Source organism: Corythoichthys intestinalis, chromosome 9, assembly GCF_030265065.1.
Source record: "Corythoichthys intestinalis isolate RoL2023-P3 chromosome 9, ASM3026506v1, whole genome shotgun sequence".
NCBI lineage: Eukaryota > Metazoa > Chordata > Actinopteri > Syngnathiformes > Syngnathidae > Corythoichthys > Corythoichthys intestinalis.
In genome coordinates, this window is record NC_080403.1 from 28,431,520 (window position 1) to 28,451,496 (window position 19,977).

Below are 19,977 nucleotides of genomic sequence, written 5' to 3' on the forward strand. Positions count from 1 at the left end.
TTGTATAACCAAACATGATATTGGTAATTTTCACTCATGTGGGATATAAACCTTGATCATTGAGGAATTTGTCCCCCAAAATTGCATCTACATTTTAGTGATATTCATATGTAAATGCTGTTTGATTTTCCCATCTAGATCCAGTGCCATCTCAGTAGTTAAAATTCTCAGGGTTTTGAGGGTACTTAGACCACTCAGAGCTATCAACCGAGCAAAGGGTCTCAAGGTATGACATGCTGTGCATGGTTAGAGTTATGCATGATTAAATTATTGATGTATATGTCATTTCATTTCTAGCATGTGGTCCAGTGTGTGTTTGTTGCGGTCAAGACCATTGGAAACATTGTACTGGTTACTATGCTGCTTGACTTTATGTTTGCCTGCATTGGAGTTCAACTTTTTAAGGTATGGATTTTACAGTTAATATAACATACAATATTAATTTTCTATGCTGTATGTCAGGGGTGTTAAGCATATGCGGCTGGATGCCAAGAGGTCCAATCAGGCCCGTGGAGTTTTGATCTACCTGACAGGGACATTTTATTCATTCGTACAGTACATACAGAATCACATGCTACTATTTCAACATCTTTTGTGACTTGTGCGAGCATACCAATGATGCACACTCTGCGCTGAGCGCCACAAAGCCGGAAGTGTTTGGACTTGTTTGAGCGACTGCGTACAGCCATACACTTAGCTCTCTTTTGTGTCTGCGGTCATTTACAAGTAACGGACAATAAAAGCTTGTCTGCTAAGTTTCTCTGTACACAAACGTCAAAATGGTTTAAAAATTATTGTAGATACGCTGTGCGAAAAAAGTTCAGCCAATGCACTCAACGCGCAGAGAGGTGTTGGTTTTGTGCGGAACAGTGCTGAACTCACAGACACGTCAAGCATACATGTCGATTGTGCTCCTGCACAAGCAACGACTGTATACAAGGAGTCCTCAAGTAACAAATGAGTTCCGTTCCTACGCTTATGTCAGATATCACTGTTAAAGTCGGAATTTACGTAAACATGCATTCATATCGAACTACTAAAGCCCATTAACATTAAAAAAATAATAATAATAACATACTGGACTTGTCATTACTGCTAAGAGGTGGATGGAGAGTTACAGTAGTTTTCAATTGTTTATTTGCAACCGAAAGCATGGAACACAGCGACTGTAGGCAGCAGCCAATGCCAACAAAACAAAACAAAAACAAAACATCAATCATTCTCTGGCCGACTCGTCCACCCCTCTCTCACTCCAGTCAGACATGCGGTACGTTTAGTGACAGCCCAGAAAACACAACATTCAACACATCAACATTGCAACCTAGGGCATACAGGCAACACGATTCGTTACATTACTGTCCTACCTGTTTTTGAGTCAAATGACCCAGAGGTGCGGAAACAAAACTACTATTGGCGACAAACAAGGCGTTTTCACGTGACGGTTCAAATTTGGTCTGAACTCAGCATGTCTTTACTGATGTTTGTCGATATCTCTCCTTTCTCCATTCTTTCTACGATGTTAAGCTTCATTCCTATGGTAATAGTTTTATTTTTTTGCTGGACCAGCATTGCTAGAAGAGCCAAGCATTCTTCGTTGGGGCTATAATGTGATGATTTGTGTAATGTGTGAAAAGATACTCCACAGAAAAGCACTATACACTACCCAAGGATTAGTACTTATGGTCAGTGTTGTTAATCTAACTGAAAAAAAGTAATTAATTATAGTTACAAATTACTTCTCCCAAAAAGTAATTGCGTTAGTAACTCAATTACCTGAATGTAAGAGTAATTAGTTACTTGGCAAAGTAATTGGTGATCTTTACTTTTTTTTTTCCTTCAAAAAAAAAAAAAAAAAAAAAAAAAAAAAACATTGGCCACACTATGTGAAGTTTTTTGTGAAGGTTTTTGGTACAATTGGCCCGAGCCCAATTCTTTACCCTAATTTACCCTTTACCCTTAATCAACTGTTAAAAGTTGTTAAAATTGTTCCCATTATTGCATTAGTTCCCTTCTCTCTACTTTCGACATATGAAAGTTTTAAAACTGTTTCATCATTTAAAGATAGATTCAAGTCAAGAGTTTGCCGATTTAGGAGTATTTTAGATAAAAAGTTACTTAGGTTCGCAAGGAAGGTTCTCTACAACAGAGCCGTCCTAAAAAGTCTACTGCTTTAAGATGGCGGCTGTCTACTAACGCATTTAGTGCCATGTCTGTCATTTGCATCTAGTTATATCTATATACAGTACATGTGATATCTACCATGTCTACCATATCTACCATAGCAGCGGGTGTAGTTTGTAGGCTATCGGCTACAACATGTATTATTGGAGCTACCTAGCATCGCGTTTGCTCCTCGTCACAACTTTCTTGGCTCCTCCTCACTCCTGCTCTGCTCTGTCGTCTTGGTGAGTCCGTCTCCCTCAGACTTTTCGACCAATATAGTAACGCAGAGTAACGCATGCCTTTCCGTCCTCAGTAACGGTAACGGCGTTGCCAAGATGAGAAAAGTAATGGTACTGTTGATGGAATGGTAGATGAGGCATAAAGTCGAAACTTCATGGGTCACGGACATTATAACCCGAGGACTCCCTGCACCATATCACATCATAATATTGTTCAAGCAAGCAATTTCATGCAGCTAAAAAGCGAGTATGTGAAGCTGCATGTTTGAAGACAAGTTAATGCAAATTACAATGTTGAAAAACGGGAAAAACAATTTATTTACAGTATAACTCACTAGGCCAAATATACAGTATACTGGTTGAGATCTAATTGCTGTGAATGTGGCCCACAAACCATAAGGAGTTTGACACCGCTGCTATATGTGAAATTCATAGATGGCATTTGTTATTTGAAAATCCCTTGTTCAATGCTTTACCAGGGAAAGTTCTATTCCTGCACAGACCCAGACCAAATGTCTGAGGAAGAATGCAGGTAAGCACTTTAATGTTTTGTAATAAGTAAGCAATGGTTCAATGCTGTTAATCAAAATTTGATAAAGGTCTCAGCTCATAGATGGTTTAACATCATGGCTTAGTATGAATGGTTGTTGTGGTTAAAGTACAGTCTGTCCAAATTGCAAAATGTATTTTTAGAATTATACTGCTGATTGATTATTTTATCTAACCATCTCTTTTTCCTTGTTACGCAGAGGTTGGTATATAAAGTATCAGGAAGGAGCACTTAATGAGATGGAGGTCCGCAAGAGGGAATGGAAAAACTCAGAATTAAACTTTGATAATATCTTCAATGGCATGCTTGCACTATTCACAATTTCTACATTTGAAGGATGGCCAAAGTGAGTCATAAATAATAATTGGAATAATACGACCCAGCTTGTTCATTGGATTCAGTAGTCAATACCTCTGTACGATAAAGATACAGTAAATTCAATAAAACACTTTAATGAATATGAATTTATAATAATTGAAATAAACAGTCTTCTCTATTTGTTGGTATGCGTGTTTGCATCTGTCATGTGCTATTCTGTTTTTTTTTTTAGGATCCTTCACAAAGCCATTGATTCAAATATTGAGGATAGAGGGCCAGTGTACAACAACCGGGTTGCCATCTCAATTTACTTCATTATCTACCTCATCCTTATTGCCTTTTTCATGATGAACATATTTGTGGGTTTCGTTATCGTCACCTTCCAGGAACAAGGAGAGCAAGAGTATAAAAACTGTGAGCTGGACAAAAACCAGGTATGTTTAGCAACCTAAATTGTCACTGACCTTTGTACTACTGTATCAACTTTAGGTGTCATCTTAATTTTTACTTGATTTAGTTTTACTTATTTACAACATATCTTAAATGTGATACACCAGCTTGTTTCAATATTAATTTTTAACATCACTTGCTACAAAACATATTGAGCACGATTAGGAATCTCAGCCCAACTAAGGCCTCTGCCAATGTTTAAAAATAGTGCCAGTGAGTGAGTGTGCTCATTAATGAATATTTATGTGGACAATGCAAAACCTACAGTTGTTCTCATCTTCAAATTCTCCAGCGCCAATGTGTACAGTATGCTCTAAAGGCCAGACCACTGCGGTGTTATATTCCCAAGAACCCTTACCAATATCAAGTGTGGTATATCGTCACCTCCTGCTACTTTGAATACCTTATGTTCCTTCTTATAATGCTCAACACCATGTGTCTGGGAATGCAGGTTTGTAAATAACACACATCTTTCAATATGAAAACACATGTTCTATTGACATCTGTGCATTACTCCAATTATAAAGACATGCTCAATTACAGTGGTATGAAAAAGTATCTGAACCTTTTGGAATTTCTTACATTTCTGCATAAAATCACCATCTAATGTGATCTGATCTTTTGTCAAAATCACACAGATGCAAAAACAGTGTCTGCTTTTACTGAAACCACCCAAACATTTATAGGTTTTCATATTTCAATGAGGATAGCATCCAAACAATGACAGAAGGGGAAAAATAATTAAGTGAACCCTCTACCTAAGGAGACTTAAAGAGCAATTGAACCAATTTTACAGAACAATTTAAGCCAGGTGTGTGCCCAATCACTGATAAGTGGTTTAAAGCTGCCCTGCCCACAATAAAACACACACCTGGTAAGAATTGTCTTGATGAGAAGCATTGTCTGATCATCATGGCTCAGTCAAAAGAGCTGTCTGATGACCTGCGATCAAAGATTTGTATGTAGCTGGGAAAGGACACAAAAGCATCTCTAAAAGTCTGGATGTTCATCAATCGACAATCAGAGAAGTTGTCTACAAATTGAGAGAGTTTGGCACTGTTGCTTCTCTCCTAAGGGAGTGGCTGTCCATCAAAGATAACGCCAAAAATTAAGCGCAGAGAGGTAAAAAAGAACCCTAGAGTGTCTGCTTAAGACTTACAGAAATCACTGGCACAGTCCAATATCACTGTTCATACACCAACTATGTGTAAAACTATGGCCAAGAGTGGTGTTCATGGGAGGACTCCACGGAGGAAGCCACTGCTGTCTAAAAAAACATTGTTGCTCGTTTAATGTTTGCAAAAAGGCACTTGGACACTCCACAGAAGCTGTGGCAAAATATTTTGTGGACTGATGAAACAAAAGTTGAATTGTTTGGGAGTAACACACAACGTCATTTGTGGGGGGAAAACGGAACAGCTCACCAACATCAACACCTCATCCCCACCGTGAAGCATGGTGGAGGGAGCATCATGATTTGGAGCTGTTTTGCTGCCTCAGGGGCTGGACATCTTGCAATCATTAATGGAAGAATGAATTCAAAGGTTTATCAGGATGTTTTGCAGGAAAACCTGAGGCCGTTTGTCAGACAGTTGAAGCTAAAAAGAGGATGGATGCTGCAACAAGACAATGATCCAAAACACAGAAGTAAATCAACTTCAGAATGGTTTTAGAAGAACAAAATACAAATTCTGGAGTGGCCAAGTCAAAGTCCAGACTTAAACCACATTGAGATGCTGTGGCATGACCTAAAGACAGCAATTCATGCCAGACTTCCCAGGAATCTGACTGAGCTACAGCAGTTTTGTAGAGGAAAAATGGGCTAAGATTAGTCCTGATGGATGTGCCAGACTGATCTGCAGCTACATGAAGCATCTGGTTGAAGTTGTTGCTGCCAAAGGGGGTGCACAAAATATTAAATGTTATGGTTCACTTACTTATTTTCCCCCTTTTGTCATTGTTTGCATACTATCCTCATTAGAATATTAAAACCTATAAATATTTGAGAAGTTTTAGTTAAAGCAGACACTATTTTTTCATCTATGTGATTTTGACAAAGATAAGATCACATTTGATTGTGATTTTATGCAGAAAATTGAGAAATTCCAAAAGGTTCAGTTACTTTTTCATACCACTGTACATTCCAAGAATCTGGAATCAACTACAAATATAACTCTGACACAATTAAGTCTATCAATACTATTTTTTCTTTCTTTCTTTTTTTATTTTTATTTATTTTTTATTTTGTTTTATTTTTTTAAGCAATATTTGTCCTTATTAGTTGCCATGCGTGAGCTGAGGGCTATCCCAACTGGCCCAACTGCCAAATTCCAAAAGGTGAAGTGAGAGCTACGCTGACATGAATATTCAGTTACGCTGTTTTATGCCGGTGTGGACCGCAAAAGAACATCGAGTCTGAAATATTAGTGTGCTCTCCAAGGGCCAATGTATTACTTAGATTTAAATTTAGATACCCCTTACAGTAGAACACAGACCAAATGCGTAGAAGAACAAACTTTTGAAGAACAGTTGAAAGCTACAATTTTTTAATTGGCAGATTTTGGGTGGCAGGTTATTACTGGGACTGCAATTAGTAAGAATAAATGATAACAATTACTATCACAGCTAACCTCTGTTTGTACTTGACCCACAGCATTGTAACCAGTCAGAACATGTTACACACTTATCTGACATGCTGAATGTAATTTTTACTGTGCTGTTCACGGTGGAGATGATCCTGAAACTTATGGCCTTCAAAGCTAAGGTTGGTAAAAAATCAGTGGTATTTCATCACAAATGATATACAGACTTTTTTTCTTTTAAGTGTCTAATTAATTAACCTTTTTTAATATACAAATGATAGCACCTGCCATATACTGATCATCAAACATTGTGGTTTTCTCACAGGGTTACTTTGGAGACCCCTGGAATGTTTTTGACTTCGTCATCGTCATTGGAAGTGTTGTGGATGTGATTCTGAGTGAAATTGATGTGAGTACTGTCACATGTAACCCTTTTCAAACCGCCTGGAGAGAAGTCTCGAAAATGAACTTGCTTTGTTCTTGTTGCACTACTTGGGGAGGATGCTAACTAAAATTGCTAGTCCTCTGTTATATTGTGGTCTGGGGCTAAAAGGTATTCGTAAGACTGACAAATGTACGTGCTATGTATTTTTAATAATTTCAACACTTTTCTTGTCCCACCCCCTCCCCACTCAGGCAGCGCTTGTCTCCTCTGGAGGGCTTTACTGTCTCCATGGCTGTGAGGTAACTATTGTTACTAAAGCAGTAATTTGTGATTATGTGAAGCCTGTTAAATGCATACAATATTACCATATTTTTGGGACAATGTGCCTTTTTTCCATGACCGCAAAATTATGTTTCTTTTAAATTTAGTGGATGGAATAGCCCAAATGACAGTTTATGTAATTATGTTGATACAGTATGTATACTTTCAAAATATGTAGCTATATATTTGTCTAATCTGAAGAACACTAAATTATCAATACAGTCTCTTCAAGTGTATATGTCGGTGACACAATAAAAATATTTTCTTTTTTTTAGGCTGTAGATCCTATGCAAGCAATTGCGGTGAGTTTCAATCTAATTTAGAGGGCAATGAGAATTGTTGACAGTTTTCTTACTGTTATGTCCTTACTTGTTTCCTTTGTATAGTCTACAGAGAATATGAGTGTCTCAATTACATTCTTCAGACTGTTTCGTGTTATGCGTCTGGTGAAACTTTTGAATCGCTCAGAAGGCATAAGGAATCTGCTATGGACCTTTATAAAATCTCTTCAGGTTAGTTTCATCTTGCTGCAAATGTTAACTAAAAAATCTTTTTGTGTAAATTTTTTTTCTCAGGTTTTTAAACTATTAAAAAAAAATTAGAAGATCAAATGCCATCTGGATAACATCTTGAGAACCACACTTGATCTCTTATCATGACAGGCCATTAATAATCACAACAATAATAAGTCTCATCCAAGTGCAGTGCTGGTGTATGATTCCTCCATGCACAAATAAGAAACACAGATTTCTATATAGAGGGCTTTATGTATTTGGAATGTTATGTTTTTCAGTCCAAGTGAAAGGCAAACTATATTGTGAGTAAAACTCAGACTCCATATTGGACTTGTTCCAACGTTGGGGTCATGCAGAGACAAACACCCATGCACTCTCTCATTCACACCCATGGGCAGGTTTTAGTTAAGGTTATTTTTTTTGGAAGGTGGGAGGAAACTACACTACTTTAAGAAAACCCACACAATCATGGGATAAAAATGTTATCCCTTACTGTGACATCTGAGCACAGACCTATCCCAGAAAATATCAGCTATGAGGCAAATACATTGTGTGATTTATCCCAAACAAGGTTTCTCTGTTTTTTTAACGTTTTATTTGTCCTCTTGTTGCAGGCTCTACCCTATGTGGCCCTGCTCATTCTAATGCTGTTTTTTATATATGCTGTTGTTGGAATGCAGGTATGTAAAGACACAACTAGCATGTTATGTGTTAATGCATTAAAATAGACAGCCTTCAATGGCATGTGGTTTTTAATATCACACTTTGACTTTGATGGCATTTTCTCTCCAGATATTTGGTAAAATTGCATTGGTTGATGGTACATACATCAACAGGAACAACAACTTTCAGACATTTCCACACGCTGTGCTGCTGTTATTCAGGTTAGTGTAACAATTCATATAAGACTAAAAGTTTTTGTGTCTCACCAAAATATTTTAACAACCCAATTGCTTTCATAAATGGGTCGGACAGCCAAGCAAAGTCCATGGTCCACAGTAGCTGTCATCCTATGCTCCTGATAATTCACACACACACACACACACGCACGCACGCACACACACACACACACACACACAGAAAAAAAAAAAAAAACGAAAACTATGAAGATGGGCACTGCTTATGTCTGACTTCCAGTCACCAAATTGTCCTTCCATCACGAGTATCTTCACTGACACACCCTCACCACGCCAGAACTTCCAACATGGCGCAGAACGAAATCAGGATACACTAGCATGACCCTCCATGAAAATAGAGCCTTATGATTCCACTGACTTGACTACCACCTAAGGGAATACAACCTGGAAATGTGGATAAAATGGCTGAGAAGAGGGTATTCTAAGCAGATATACTTGGGTGTCTGTCCTTTGACTTGACTCCAGATAGGAATTTAAAAATAATTTAAAAAGAAAATGGACAAAATATGAAGATTTGACATGAAAATAATGACATCAGAGATAAATCTGAGCGCGATATAAAAAGAGAATTTTTTTGAACAAGAGATTTACTGCTCTCAGATCTCAGTCTACAGAGGCAAAAAGCTGATTCTGATCAAATACAGTACATACGGTAGTAAGGAGACTGCTGTATGAACCAAGTGACTCCCTATATCGACTTCACGCCATCCTAAATATTCATTCACAGTAAGAATTTGTATTATTTACAATCTGACAAAATAAGGCTAAGGTTCAGACAGCTGGTCTTAATGCACAAATCTGATTTTTTCGTGTTTTTCCGACTCGAGTGAGGCATTAAGTTGACAGTCTGAACGGGACAAGTCGCATAGAAGTGGACCATTTCAAGTCCGAACTGGGTCACTTTCGTATGTGGTTTAAATCCGATCTGGGCCACATTTATCCAGAATCTAGCGTCAGTCTGAACTGTCAAGTTTCCCAAATAAGATTTCATGAAGCAATTACGTCAGCAAAGAGCGAGAGCGGGAGGCAGGACGGCAGCGATATAACCGTGCATTAGCTTTAGCACCTAGCTTTAACTCGGCTTTGACACGGGAGACGGGCTTGACCACAGTCATAAAAACAAATAAAATGAAGAAAAGGATAAGCCTGATAATGCTCGTTTTTCTTTCTGCGTACCAAATAAGCAATATCTCAGTATTGCTTACATGGCCAAGTCGAGGCAAACTGACGCATACACATAAGCCTCATGCAAGCACAGTGTGTGCATGCGTTCTATCAATCTATATACAGTTTGAATATAAGACTACTGTCTACTACTACTGTCTACTACTGTCTCTTTTTTTGTGTCCTCTTTTTGGAAATCCAAACATTATCACCCTGAAATGACGTACAGACAGCATGTGTAGTCATTTGTTTTGATGCTTCTGCGCATGCGGGTCAGTTTGCTCAGCGCCTCGGACTGCGAATTAGTGTGCATACGTAATACTTGAACTGGCTTAATGGACAAAGGCAGTCTGAACGGGCACGCCCCAAAAAAACCAGATATGAAAAAAAATTAGAATTGTGCATTAAGACCTGCAGTATGGACCTAGCCATTGTGTACTTGAAGATATTAACCCTTTTTTGCTCTGCAGATGTGCAACAGGGGAAGCGTGGCATGAAGTGATGCTCGCAAGTATGTATGGAAAGAAATGTGACGACAAATCAGATTATCTACCCGGAGAAGAGTTCACCTGCGGATCCAACTTTGCCATCATTTACTTCATGAGTTTCTACATGCTCTGTGCATTTTTGGTGAGGAAAAACACGAACTTGTAATCACACATTATTATCCATCAAAAAGCATCTTTACATAAATTTTATGCACAAGACATGGCTTAAAACTCACACAGAAATGCCAAATGTTGTACTTTATGTATTATATGTACTGTATGTATGTATGTACTGTATGTATTGTATGTACTGTATGTATGTATGTATACATGTATGTATATATGTATGTATGTATGTATGTATGTATTTACCGTAATTTTTGGACTATAAAGCGCACCTGACTATAAGCCGCAACCACCAAATTTGACATGAAAATGGCATTTGTTCATAGATAGCCACATCGTACTATACAGTAAGCTGCAGCTGTCGTCACTGTATTATGGGATATTTACACAAAAAGATATTAACCGTTAACAATTTATTTGAAAGCGGCCTCATAAGACTGTCATAATTATGACATGACACTGTCATGAGCATTAAAGAATGCTTATGACAGATGTCATTAAGTTTCAGCCGGCAAATAATTCTCACTTTTGAATGGATGTTAAAGATCTGGACTGGACATAAATGGAGTTTGTGACAAAACTGATCAAATGTTGTATGTACAGTATTATATGTAATGTATGTACGGTAAGTATTGTATTGTATGTATTGTATGTACTGTGTGTATGTGTGTATGTATGTATGTATGTATGTATGTATGTACAGTAATTTTCGGACTATAAGGTCCACCTGACTATAAGCTGCACCCATCAAATTTGACACGAAAATGACATTTGTTCATAAGTCGGACCAGACTATAAACCGCAGCTTTCCTCACTGTATTATGGGATATTTACACCAAAAGATATTAACCAGTAACAATTTATATGGCAGCGTCGTCGTAAGACTGTCATAATTATGACATAACACTGTCATGGGCATTAATGACTGGTTATGTCAGATTTCATTAAGTGTCATCAGGCAAATAATTCTCACCTTTGAATGAATGTTAAAGATCTGGACTTGACGTGAACGGAGTTTGTGACAAAATGTTGTATTATATTATATGTATTGTATGGATGTATGTATGGATGGATGTACCGTAATTTTTGGAATATAAGGAACACCTGACTATAAGATATTAACCAGTAACAAGTTTTTGGGCAGCGGCGTCATGAGACCGTCATAATTATGATTTCAAATGAGGGAAAAAAGTAGCAGCTTATAGTCTGAAAATTACGGTATGTCAATTTATCTTAATATGACTTGAACCACCTCTAATTACAATATTGTTCATATCATGAATAGATTATAAACCTGTTTGTGGCTGTCATTATGGATAACTTTGATTATCTGACCCGTGATTGGTCCATTCTTGGCCCCCAACACTTGGATGAGTTCAAGAAAATATGGGCAGAATATGATCCTGAAGCCACGTAAGTATATGTGTGCCAGTGAAGGTCAGTTACTGCATATATACGTATGTATATATCCAGAGGCGTCGCGTCCCATTAGGCAAACCAGGCAATTGCCTAGGGCCCCCAGCCAGCAGGGGCTCCCAGAGGGCCAACAGATTTAGCACACGCAGCTTTACTGCACTGTCGCAGCGACAAGTGTAGGGAGTGTTTCAATACCATGGAATCATTTGGCAGATTATCTAACGATTCTGTTATTAATCCCAATCAGCACTAACCATGTCACTTAGATTATATATGTTAAAGAAAGTCCAATCAGCTATTAATACCACATGATTGTTTAAAGAATGTAGAGCTGAAACGAATACTCGACCAACTCGAGTTTAAAAACTGATCCGAGTAATTTTATTCACCTCGGGTAATCGTTTATTTTGACAGCTCTAAGCATCACGTTTTGCTCGGACTACTTTTAATGCGGGACAACGCGCTGATGTCACGTGTGTAGAGGAAGAAGCAAAAAAAAAAAAAAAAAAACAAGCATCAGCCGACAGCCGCTACAAACGACGCCGACGTTGCTAAGTACTAGCCCACACGATGTTACGTTGATAGCAGGTAACGTCTGATGAGTCTCATAGAGATCACATGTATGTTGAACTAGATGCGAAATGACAGACTCAGCCGCGTCTGGGCAGCGTTGGTAAGCAGCCGCCATCTTAAAGCAGTAGAGCGCTAAGCGCTAATAAAGATCGCTAAGCGCTAATAAATAAGATTAACGTTACTGTCACGAGCTCACGTAACGTTAGCCCTGCGGAGGGTTAGGTTTCTATTAATTATGACCACTGTCGATGCGTGGCTAACGTGTCTTACTTACAGGCTTTAACATAACATAGCATTGTGGAGTGATGAGGGTGTAAAATAAAAACTCAATAATGCTAACTATCAATTTTAGCTCAGTAGTCATTGCTGGATAAAACACCAAGTAGCACTGGTCCCTAATGTGCTCCAATACAGCCTATATCATACATTTGTTTTGAACACTGCAAAAACTCAAAATCCTATCAGGACTTGCAGTTTAGACTAACTTAAAACTTAACTAGAACTTAAAAATGGCTTGACACAAATAGAAATTCAATTGAAACACGTGGGAAAAAATCCTAACTTTTAAGTGATGTGTGTAATCAAGCGTAACGGCATTTTTAGGTATATATATATATATATATTTTTTTTTTTTTAATAAGATCCAAAGGTTTTTTGAGTGAAAGCAGTGAAATAGTCTTTTTTTTATTCTAGATACATCTGAGATGCAATTGTTGGCTGTTTTCAACAATATACATCGAAAAGACATTGATTGACTGAAAATGGTTCAAGATTAGATGAAATGTCTTGTTTTCTCATGTACTGTATATTTATAATTGCTCTTCACCTAAAATTATATCTGTTTTATCTGATTACTCGATTAATCGATAGAATTTTCATTCGATTACTCGAGCACTAAAATATTCGATAGCTGCAGCCCTAAAAGAGTGACTCACTAAGTACTCTCTTGAAAGTCCTTGCCGAGTTATTTTACGGTGATTTTCACAGGCCACGTCATTATTCATGTGACTACTTAAACAATTGGGGATTTAAAAAAAAAAAAAAAGTCTATTAATGGTCTATCGTATTCCTCGTCAAATACCCTATAAGAAAAATATAACTTATATGCATCTAAAATAATCCTAAACAATTCTATCAGCAAATTTAATACTCATTTTGTTCGGTAGTCCACCAATCAGTGGTTTTTACGGAATAATTTGAAATTGGTGGGTCGTAGGGCCAATCTGACTACTGATTTCACACAAGGGTATATACCTCCGCATCCGATGGTGGTATTTTTGTGTTGATATTCTTTCTTCTATTGCTCCAAGTCCAACTGTCCCCCTTATTTGCACACGCTCGAAGGGCCCCATGTTGCTTGTTGCCTGGGGCCCCCGGGGACCCTTGCTACGCCTCTGTATATATCTGGTGTAATCATTCCCATATGTCCGGAATATATCTGATCATGTAGTAACTCAGATGTTTCAGAGTATAGATAATATTGGCGAAATGATGTTAACAAATGGTACCGAGCATTTGATGAATGCTATTCACTTCATTTCTTTAATGGAATACACCACACAGGTCCGCAGAGCTCACGTCTCACTTCTCTATCACACTCACAAAAACTGTGTTCGACCAGCCTGCTTTGCACCAAAACTTCAGCTCTGTGGAAGTTTAAATTGTGAGCGGCTCTCAGCCAGCAATTTGTCACATGCACTATAGGCGTGTCTTCTATAACACGCACACCCTCGCTATGATGGAATGCTAATCTTAGCGCAGAGTTGTCTGCCAACTTCCTAAAAACATGGAGCGAGTTTTGCAATTAGATGAAAATCAAGTTATGTCGCGTTTTACGCTCCAGTGCAGCTTGCGCCACCGGCAATGGATCCTGCTTAAAATTCTGTGCCTGTAATGGGCTGTAGGCCTATATTATTTTATAAAATAATTTCAAGTGCATCATTATTGAATATCACTGCTCTTAAGCAACAGTGCAAAAGTGCGCAATTCAGAGTTGCATTAAAAAATGGATGGATGCATTCATCTTTTTAATTATCTATTATTATTATTTTCTTCCCATAGGGGGCGTATTAAGCATCTTGATGTAGTGACACTTCTACGGCGAATACCACCCCCTTTGGGTTTTGGCAAGTTTTGTCCTCATCGTATTGCCTGCAAGGTACAGACAGTGAAAATTAGAAACAAACAACTGTGTAGCGTCACATGGAAATACCTAGTTCAATCAAGTATTTTATTCCTTAGAACAGAAAAGGTTCATTTAAGGCATTGTGGTTTCGTATAATTGCTCTGGTAGCAGTGTTGAAATAGGCAGGCACACACGGACATTTAAAAAAAAAAAAAAAAAAAAATCATAATTTATGGGTGCCCTGGACTAACAGGTCAGATGTTGTGTTGTGTGATTGCCTAGAGACAAGTTCATGCATAAGTATCCACCCTCTCACCCAAAGTGAGGTTAATAGGCTCCCAGCTAAGCACCAACAAAATTCAAGCATTATAAAAAACTGAGGGAGTCATATGTACCGTACACACCTAGACTGCTAACTTAGCTTTCAACCTTTATTTGTTTCACAAGGAAGCACTTAACTCAGTATACTCCTACATCATATCAATATTCACAATTTGACTGAACTGAAAAGGCCTTAAGCTGTTTGAGTCGACATGTGTAAAAGTAGAACTGTACTGTATCAATCAAAACAACAACAAAAACAAAATATCCAAAAATTGTTATATCAAGTACAATAGGAGAGAATTGCCAAACCACATATTTTAAAAAACAAAGTGAAATATCAACGGCAAATATTTTAGCACAACCCCTCAAAATGGATAGAGAAAAACTAGTCAGGAAGTCCTTCAGCAACAGCAGTTCAATGAATTTCTTGAAAACAACACTTATTTGTACACATTACAGCCAAGTTGTAAAGCAAGAAAACAAACAACAAAAATGAATTAAATGAACAAAAAATGATATTTTTATAATGGGTCAAAATTATTTTTCGAGCAGATCATGTGGCTTGCACCTTAGATGGTCATTTGTTTTGCATATTATTTTTAAAAAAAATAGGGGAGGGCAATTTTATTTTTCAAATGATTTTTTTTTCTTTGATTGAAAATATGTTTTATGATTGAAGCAACTTTCCTGCTCATAGTATGGCCCAAACATGAAAAGGATTGCTAAAATCAAAGAAAACTTTTTTTAATGGAAAAGTAAGTGTTCAAATGCAAATTTTTGAGTCTCAAATATTTTTTCGCATTCAAAAACTTTTTTTATGATTGATTTTTTTTTTCTTGTTTTTGATTGAAGTGATTTTTCTTTTGATAATATAATTTTTGTGTGTGTGTGTGCGTGTGTGTGCGTGTGTGTGTGTGTGTGTGTGTGTGTGTGAAGCAACTTATTTTTTTGATTGAATAATAAATACACAAATGTCCTAGCCAAAATGTGGCCCAAACACAAAACAACATTACTTCAATCAAAAAAGTTGCTTCAATCAAAAAAAAATTCAAATAAAAATAGCTTACAAATGCTTTTTTTTTTTATTTAAATTTATTTTTCCATTCAAACACATTTTTTTGATTGAAGTGACTTTTTTTTTATTGAAAATATATATTTTGATTGAAGCAACTTCTTTTTTTTTTTGATTGAAGCAACTTTTTTTATTTTTTATTTTTTTTGATCAAATAATGACACAAATATACCTGCATATGGCTCCGCCCAGGGGATACAATTGTTGACTGAAGTAACTACATTGACACGACAGCAGCGGGCGTACCATTTTGAATGGATGATGATCTTGGCGAAAAGTATAGCTGTCCTGCCAGCAGCCTGAATTAGAATTCCCCTCAAGAATGATGGGAAACACAAAAAAAAAACAAAAAAACATTCATTATCAACTTATTAGTATAAATATTCTTGTAATGTAATTTCATTGCTGACACTGCGTTTCGGGGTCATCAACATATTGTTCCCCCCATGCCCTAAAAGTCAAACTCCACCTATGTATTTTTACTGCTACACTACCGGGTGATGTGACCCACTACTTAATCAGGTCATGGTTTTCAGACATGTAAAGGTACTTAACTGTCTTGGCTGCTTTCAGGTATAGGGAAATGTGCTAATATTTATAAAACAAAACATCACGAACTAAGGAAAACCGAGTTAAATCTGATTGGGGTTTTTGTTTGTTTGTTCTAATTTTTTCTTTTTACTTTTGTTGCAGAGGCTAGTCTCCATGAACATGCCTCTCAACAGCGATGGAACAGTAACCTTCAATGCGACACTGTTTGCCCTTGTTAGAACTGCACTGAAAATAAAGACAGAAGGTTTGAGGTTTTTCTTTTCTTTCTTTTTTTTTTTTTTTTTAATCTAATTGGGTTTCTTTTATGAGAAACACATTTTAATAGGAATGGTTTTGTTGAAATCCATATACAGTAAAATTCACTTGAACTCTTTTTCGCCTTTTCCACCTTTATTAAACAGCAGCAGTGCCTGATTGAAGCACAAAACAAGCAGACTATTGCATCATCAATGTTTTAAACCTAAATCAAGATAATATGTAGATGTCATTTTGTGCTATTAGACCTCAAGACTATTCTGTCTTTTTGTCCTATTGTCGTATTGATATGACTCTCATTCTTGCTGTCCAGGTAATTTTGAACAAGCCAACGAGGAGCTGAGAGCAATCATTAAGAAGATCTGGAAGCGTACTAGTATGAAACTGTTGGACCAAGTCATTCCACCAATAGGAGGTTAGCCTAAAAAGCAAAAACCTATGTTTTTAAAGTGGGGGGAGGCAGATCCATGGATGGACGGATGGACAGACGGGTGGATGGACGGATGGGTGGATGAAATATAATATTATACAGTTCAATGTTATGAGCTAATGGATTAAAAGAAGTACAAGAGGTGGTGATGGGACAAATATTTAAAATACAATTAATCATGGTAGACATTTTCTTAAGCACATAGAAATAAATATATAATAATAATCACATCTCAAGAGGTCACAAAGCATTTCTTTTCTCAAAAGTGTTTTGGTTATTAATGTTTTGATCATTTAGGAATTGACGACTGTTCTAATCGTGATTTTTTTTTTTACCCTTTGTTTATTTTTCACTTTTCTACCAGATGATGAAGTGACTGTAGGAAAATTTTATGCTACATTCTTAATCCAAGATTATTTCAGAAAACTGAAACAAAGACAGGAGGAATACTATGGGCACCGGCCAACAAAGAAAAATGCAACACATGAGATCCAGGCAAGCAGTCGCTTTAATTGTACCTGTATTGCATTGATTCCATAAATATAGATATTTTCCATCAGGCAGGACTCAGGAACATTGAGGAGGAAGCTGCTCCAGAGCTCCATCGCACCATCTCTGGTGATCTAATAAATGAAGACGAGATTGACAGAGTTACCGATGAAGCTGTAGAAGAAATTTTCAGGGTGTGTAGGATGGGATTACGGATAAATGAAGAGTGTCAATGAATGTCAAAAGTAATCACTTCTAAATCTGTGTAAATGTGAGGGGGATAGTATTATTGTAGACTAGTTAAATTTAATTCATTTAAAAATGCTACGATTTTCCTTAGTTAATGAACTTTTAGTGTTATGTGTGATCTAAATGGGTCTGATTAAAACTTTACCTAACTTTTTTGTTACAGAGGCAAGACAGTCTTTTTGGAAACCACTCTGATCCCTTTGTAATGGAGAGTGACATGACCAGTGGCAACCAAGCGACAAGTCAGCGTCCACTGCAAATGGGAGAGGGAATTGCAGCAAATCTTAGAGGTGTGTATTCTTGCCAGCTTTTTGTGAGCAAAATTTTTTCAGCCTAGCAGAGCAATTGCAATTTAAAAACAAAACAAACCAACATTTTCAATTTGCTTCAGTCCAGTATCTACATAATCAACATCCACACTGGGTAAAGCTATTAAACGGAAGAACTCTATAACAGAAGACCAGAACACCCATTTGAAGTTCGTCTAGATTGACAATATCTTTTGTTTAGTACAAGATGACAGCGCAGAGCCACAAAAGATGGCAATATTTGAAAAAATGAAAAAATAAGCAGTTAGTCAGAATGTTACTCATTACTTGAGTATTCTTTTCACTAGATACTTTTTTACTTGTACTTGAGTACATTTTATGGATGACTACTTTTACTTTTACTTGATTAATATTATTTTGAAGTAACGCTACTCTTCCTTGAGTAAAATTTCTGGCTACTCTACCCACCTTTGAATATACTTTACTTTTGTCTGCAGGTGCAAGTCATAAAAAAATAAATAAATAAATAAGTAAACACTCAAGGCTATTTATTCCTCAAGAAACTAAGTTTAGATTCTGAGATCCAGTCATTGGCTGCAATATTTTTCAGACTTCAAGGCGCACCATAGATGAACAAATGTCTTTAATTACGACATAAGGTGCACCTAATTATAAGGCACATTATGGTACTGGCGGACTGCATTTGTCGTTTCTTATTTATCTTTTAAGATTGTAATTATTGTATATTTAATCTTTCTTTTAATTTGTTTTATTGCTTTATTTATGGATTTCATGAATGATGAATGTGTGTCTTGAGGACTTTATTGGAGCAGTATAATACAATTATGCCCCAACAAAGTAGATAAGCACAACCAGAATTGATACATAAGGTGTACTGAATTACAAGGTGAAATGTCAATTTCAAATATATATATATATATATATATATATATATATATATATATATATATATATATATATATATATATATATATATATATATATATATATATATATATATATATATATATATATATATATATATATATATATATTGTATGCCTTATAGTCCAAAAAATGCAGGACATTAAGTAGTTGTCTCAATTTCCCTGAGTGACTTATTTAAATTAGACCCACTGTTCCCTGAACTCATTTGTTGCTTGATAGTTTTTGAATGCCTAGATTTGTTTTCGGCCTCAAATATTTTTTTTCCCATCATTCTTTTTTCCTCTTTGTTTTTTATTTTCTTTTTTTTTTTTCCAGATACAGCCTAGAGAAATGACCGACATGCAGCAAAAGAAGGGAGCTTGTCTTCTAAGAAGACAACTGAAGCAGCTTGTTGCAATGGCAGCCTTTGTTTGTATACTACAGTGACCTGCTTTCTTTCTGGCCTTTATGCACGGAGATTTTGATGAATTGATGAATGCATTTCCCCACAGCAATTTGAATCTTAGAGTGATGACTGCTGCGGCTCAACTTTAACGTTGCCTTTTAAAACACATTAAAACTATATTGAATTAGCCCTCCAAGAGGTTTGTTTGTTTGTTTGTTTGTGTGTTTGGATGTGCTGCTAAGCAGGTCTATATAATAACTCCTAAGAAAAACAGTCTGTGCCTGGGGGGCTGAGTACTTGCACTCAAACTGTAGGGACATACTGGCTTCAGATGTAATATAACCACACCATTGTGTTGCCGACACATGCAGTATTCAGTGCATTCCAAAGGTATTCAGTGTTTCGCTTCACTCCAAATTAAATTGTACTCAAAGATCTGCACACTACACCCCGTAATGACAATGTGAAAAAGACTTACAAAATGATTAAAAATTAATTTTAAAAAAAAAAGAGAGACAGAGGCAAATCAAATGTATACAGTATACGTATTTAAAGGCTTTGCCACGACATTCAAAATTTCCCACATAACTCTGGTCCTTCCTACATACACATCAAGTAAAGTCAAAATGTCAAATTCCATCAGTCAAACGAATCGTCTATAAGACTCAGAAA

The 19,977-nt window shown here is 36.7% G+C and overlaps 1 protein-coding gene across 1 annotated transcript in view; it reads left to right on the forward strand.

The window, feature by feature from the left end:
• Positions 1 to 19,489, forward strand: part of LOC130921762 (dihydropyridine-sensitive L-type skeletal muscle calcium channel subunit alpha-1-like) — a 47,890-nt gene extending 28,401 nt beyond the window's left edge. The window contains exons 21-42 of the mRNA XM_057846024.1: positions 139 to 226; positions 298 to 405; positions 2,882 to 2,934; positions 3,152 to 3,298; positions 3,503 to 3,704; positions 4,013 to 4,171; positions 6,374 to 6,484; positions 6,628 to 6,711; positions 6,939 to 6,986; positions 7,284 to 7,310; positions 7,395 to 7,520; positions 8,138 to 8,203; positions 8,316 to 8,407; positions 10,075 to 10,234; positions 11,504 to 11,631; positions 14,269 to 14,365; positions 16,422 to 16,524; positions 16,849 to 16,950; positions 17,330 to 17,460; positions 17,526 to 17,648; positions 17,867 to 17,993; positions 19,236 to 19,489. Coding sequence (XP_057702007.1) covers positions 139 to 226; positions 298 to 405; positions 2,882 to 2,934; positions 3,152 to 3,298; positions 3,503 to 3,704; positions 4,013 to 4,171; positions 6,374 to 6,484; positions 6,628 to 6,711; positions 6,939 to 6,986; positions 7,284 to 7,310; positions 7,395 to 7,520; positions 8,138 to 8,203; positions 8,316 to 8,407; positions 10,075 to 10,234; positions 11,504 to 11,631; positions 14,269 to 14,365; positions 16,422 to 16,524; positions 16,849 to 16,950; positions 17,330 to 17,460; positions 17,526 to 17,648; positions 17,867 to 17,993; positions 19,236 to 19,246 — 2,293 coding nt within the window. The 3' untranslated portion in view covers positions 19,247 to 19,489. The remainder of the gene's footprint in view (positions 1 to 138; positions 227 to 297; positions 406 to 2,881; positions 2,935 to 3,151; positions 3,299 to 3,502; positions 3,705 to 4,012; positions 4,172 to 6,373; positions 6,485 to 6,627; positions 6,712 to 6,938; positions 6,987 to 7,283; positions 7,311 to 7,394; positions 7,521 to 8,137; positions 8,204 to 8,315; positions 8,408 to 10,074; positions 10,235 to 11,503; positions 11,632 to 14,268; positions 14,366 to 16,421; positions 16,525 to 16,848; positions 16,951 to 17,329; positions 17,461 to 17,525; positions 17,649 to 17,866; positions 17,994 to 19,235) is intronic.
• The last annotated feature ends 488 nt before the right edge of the window (positions 19,490 to 19,977 follow it).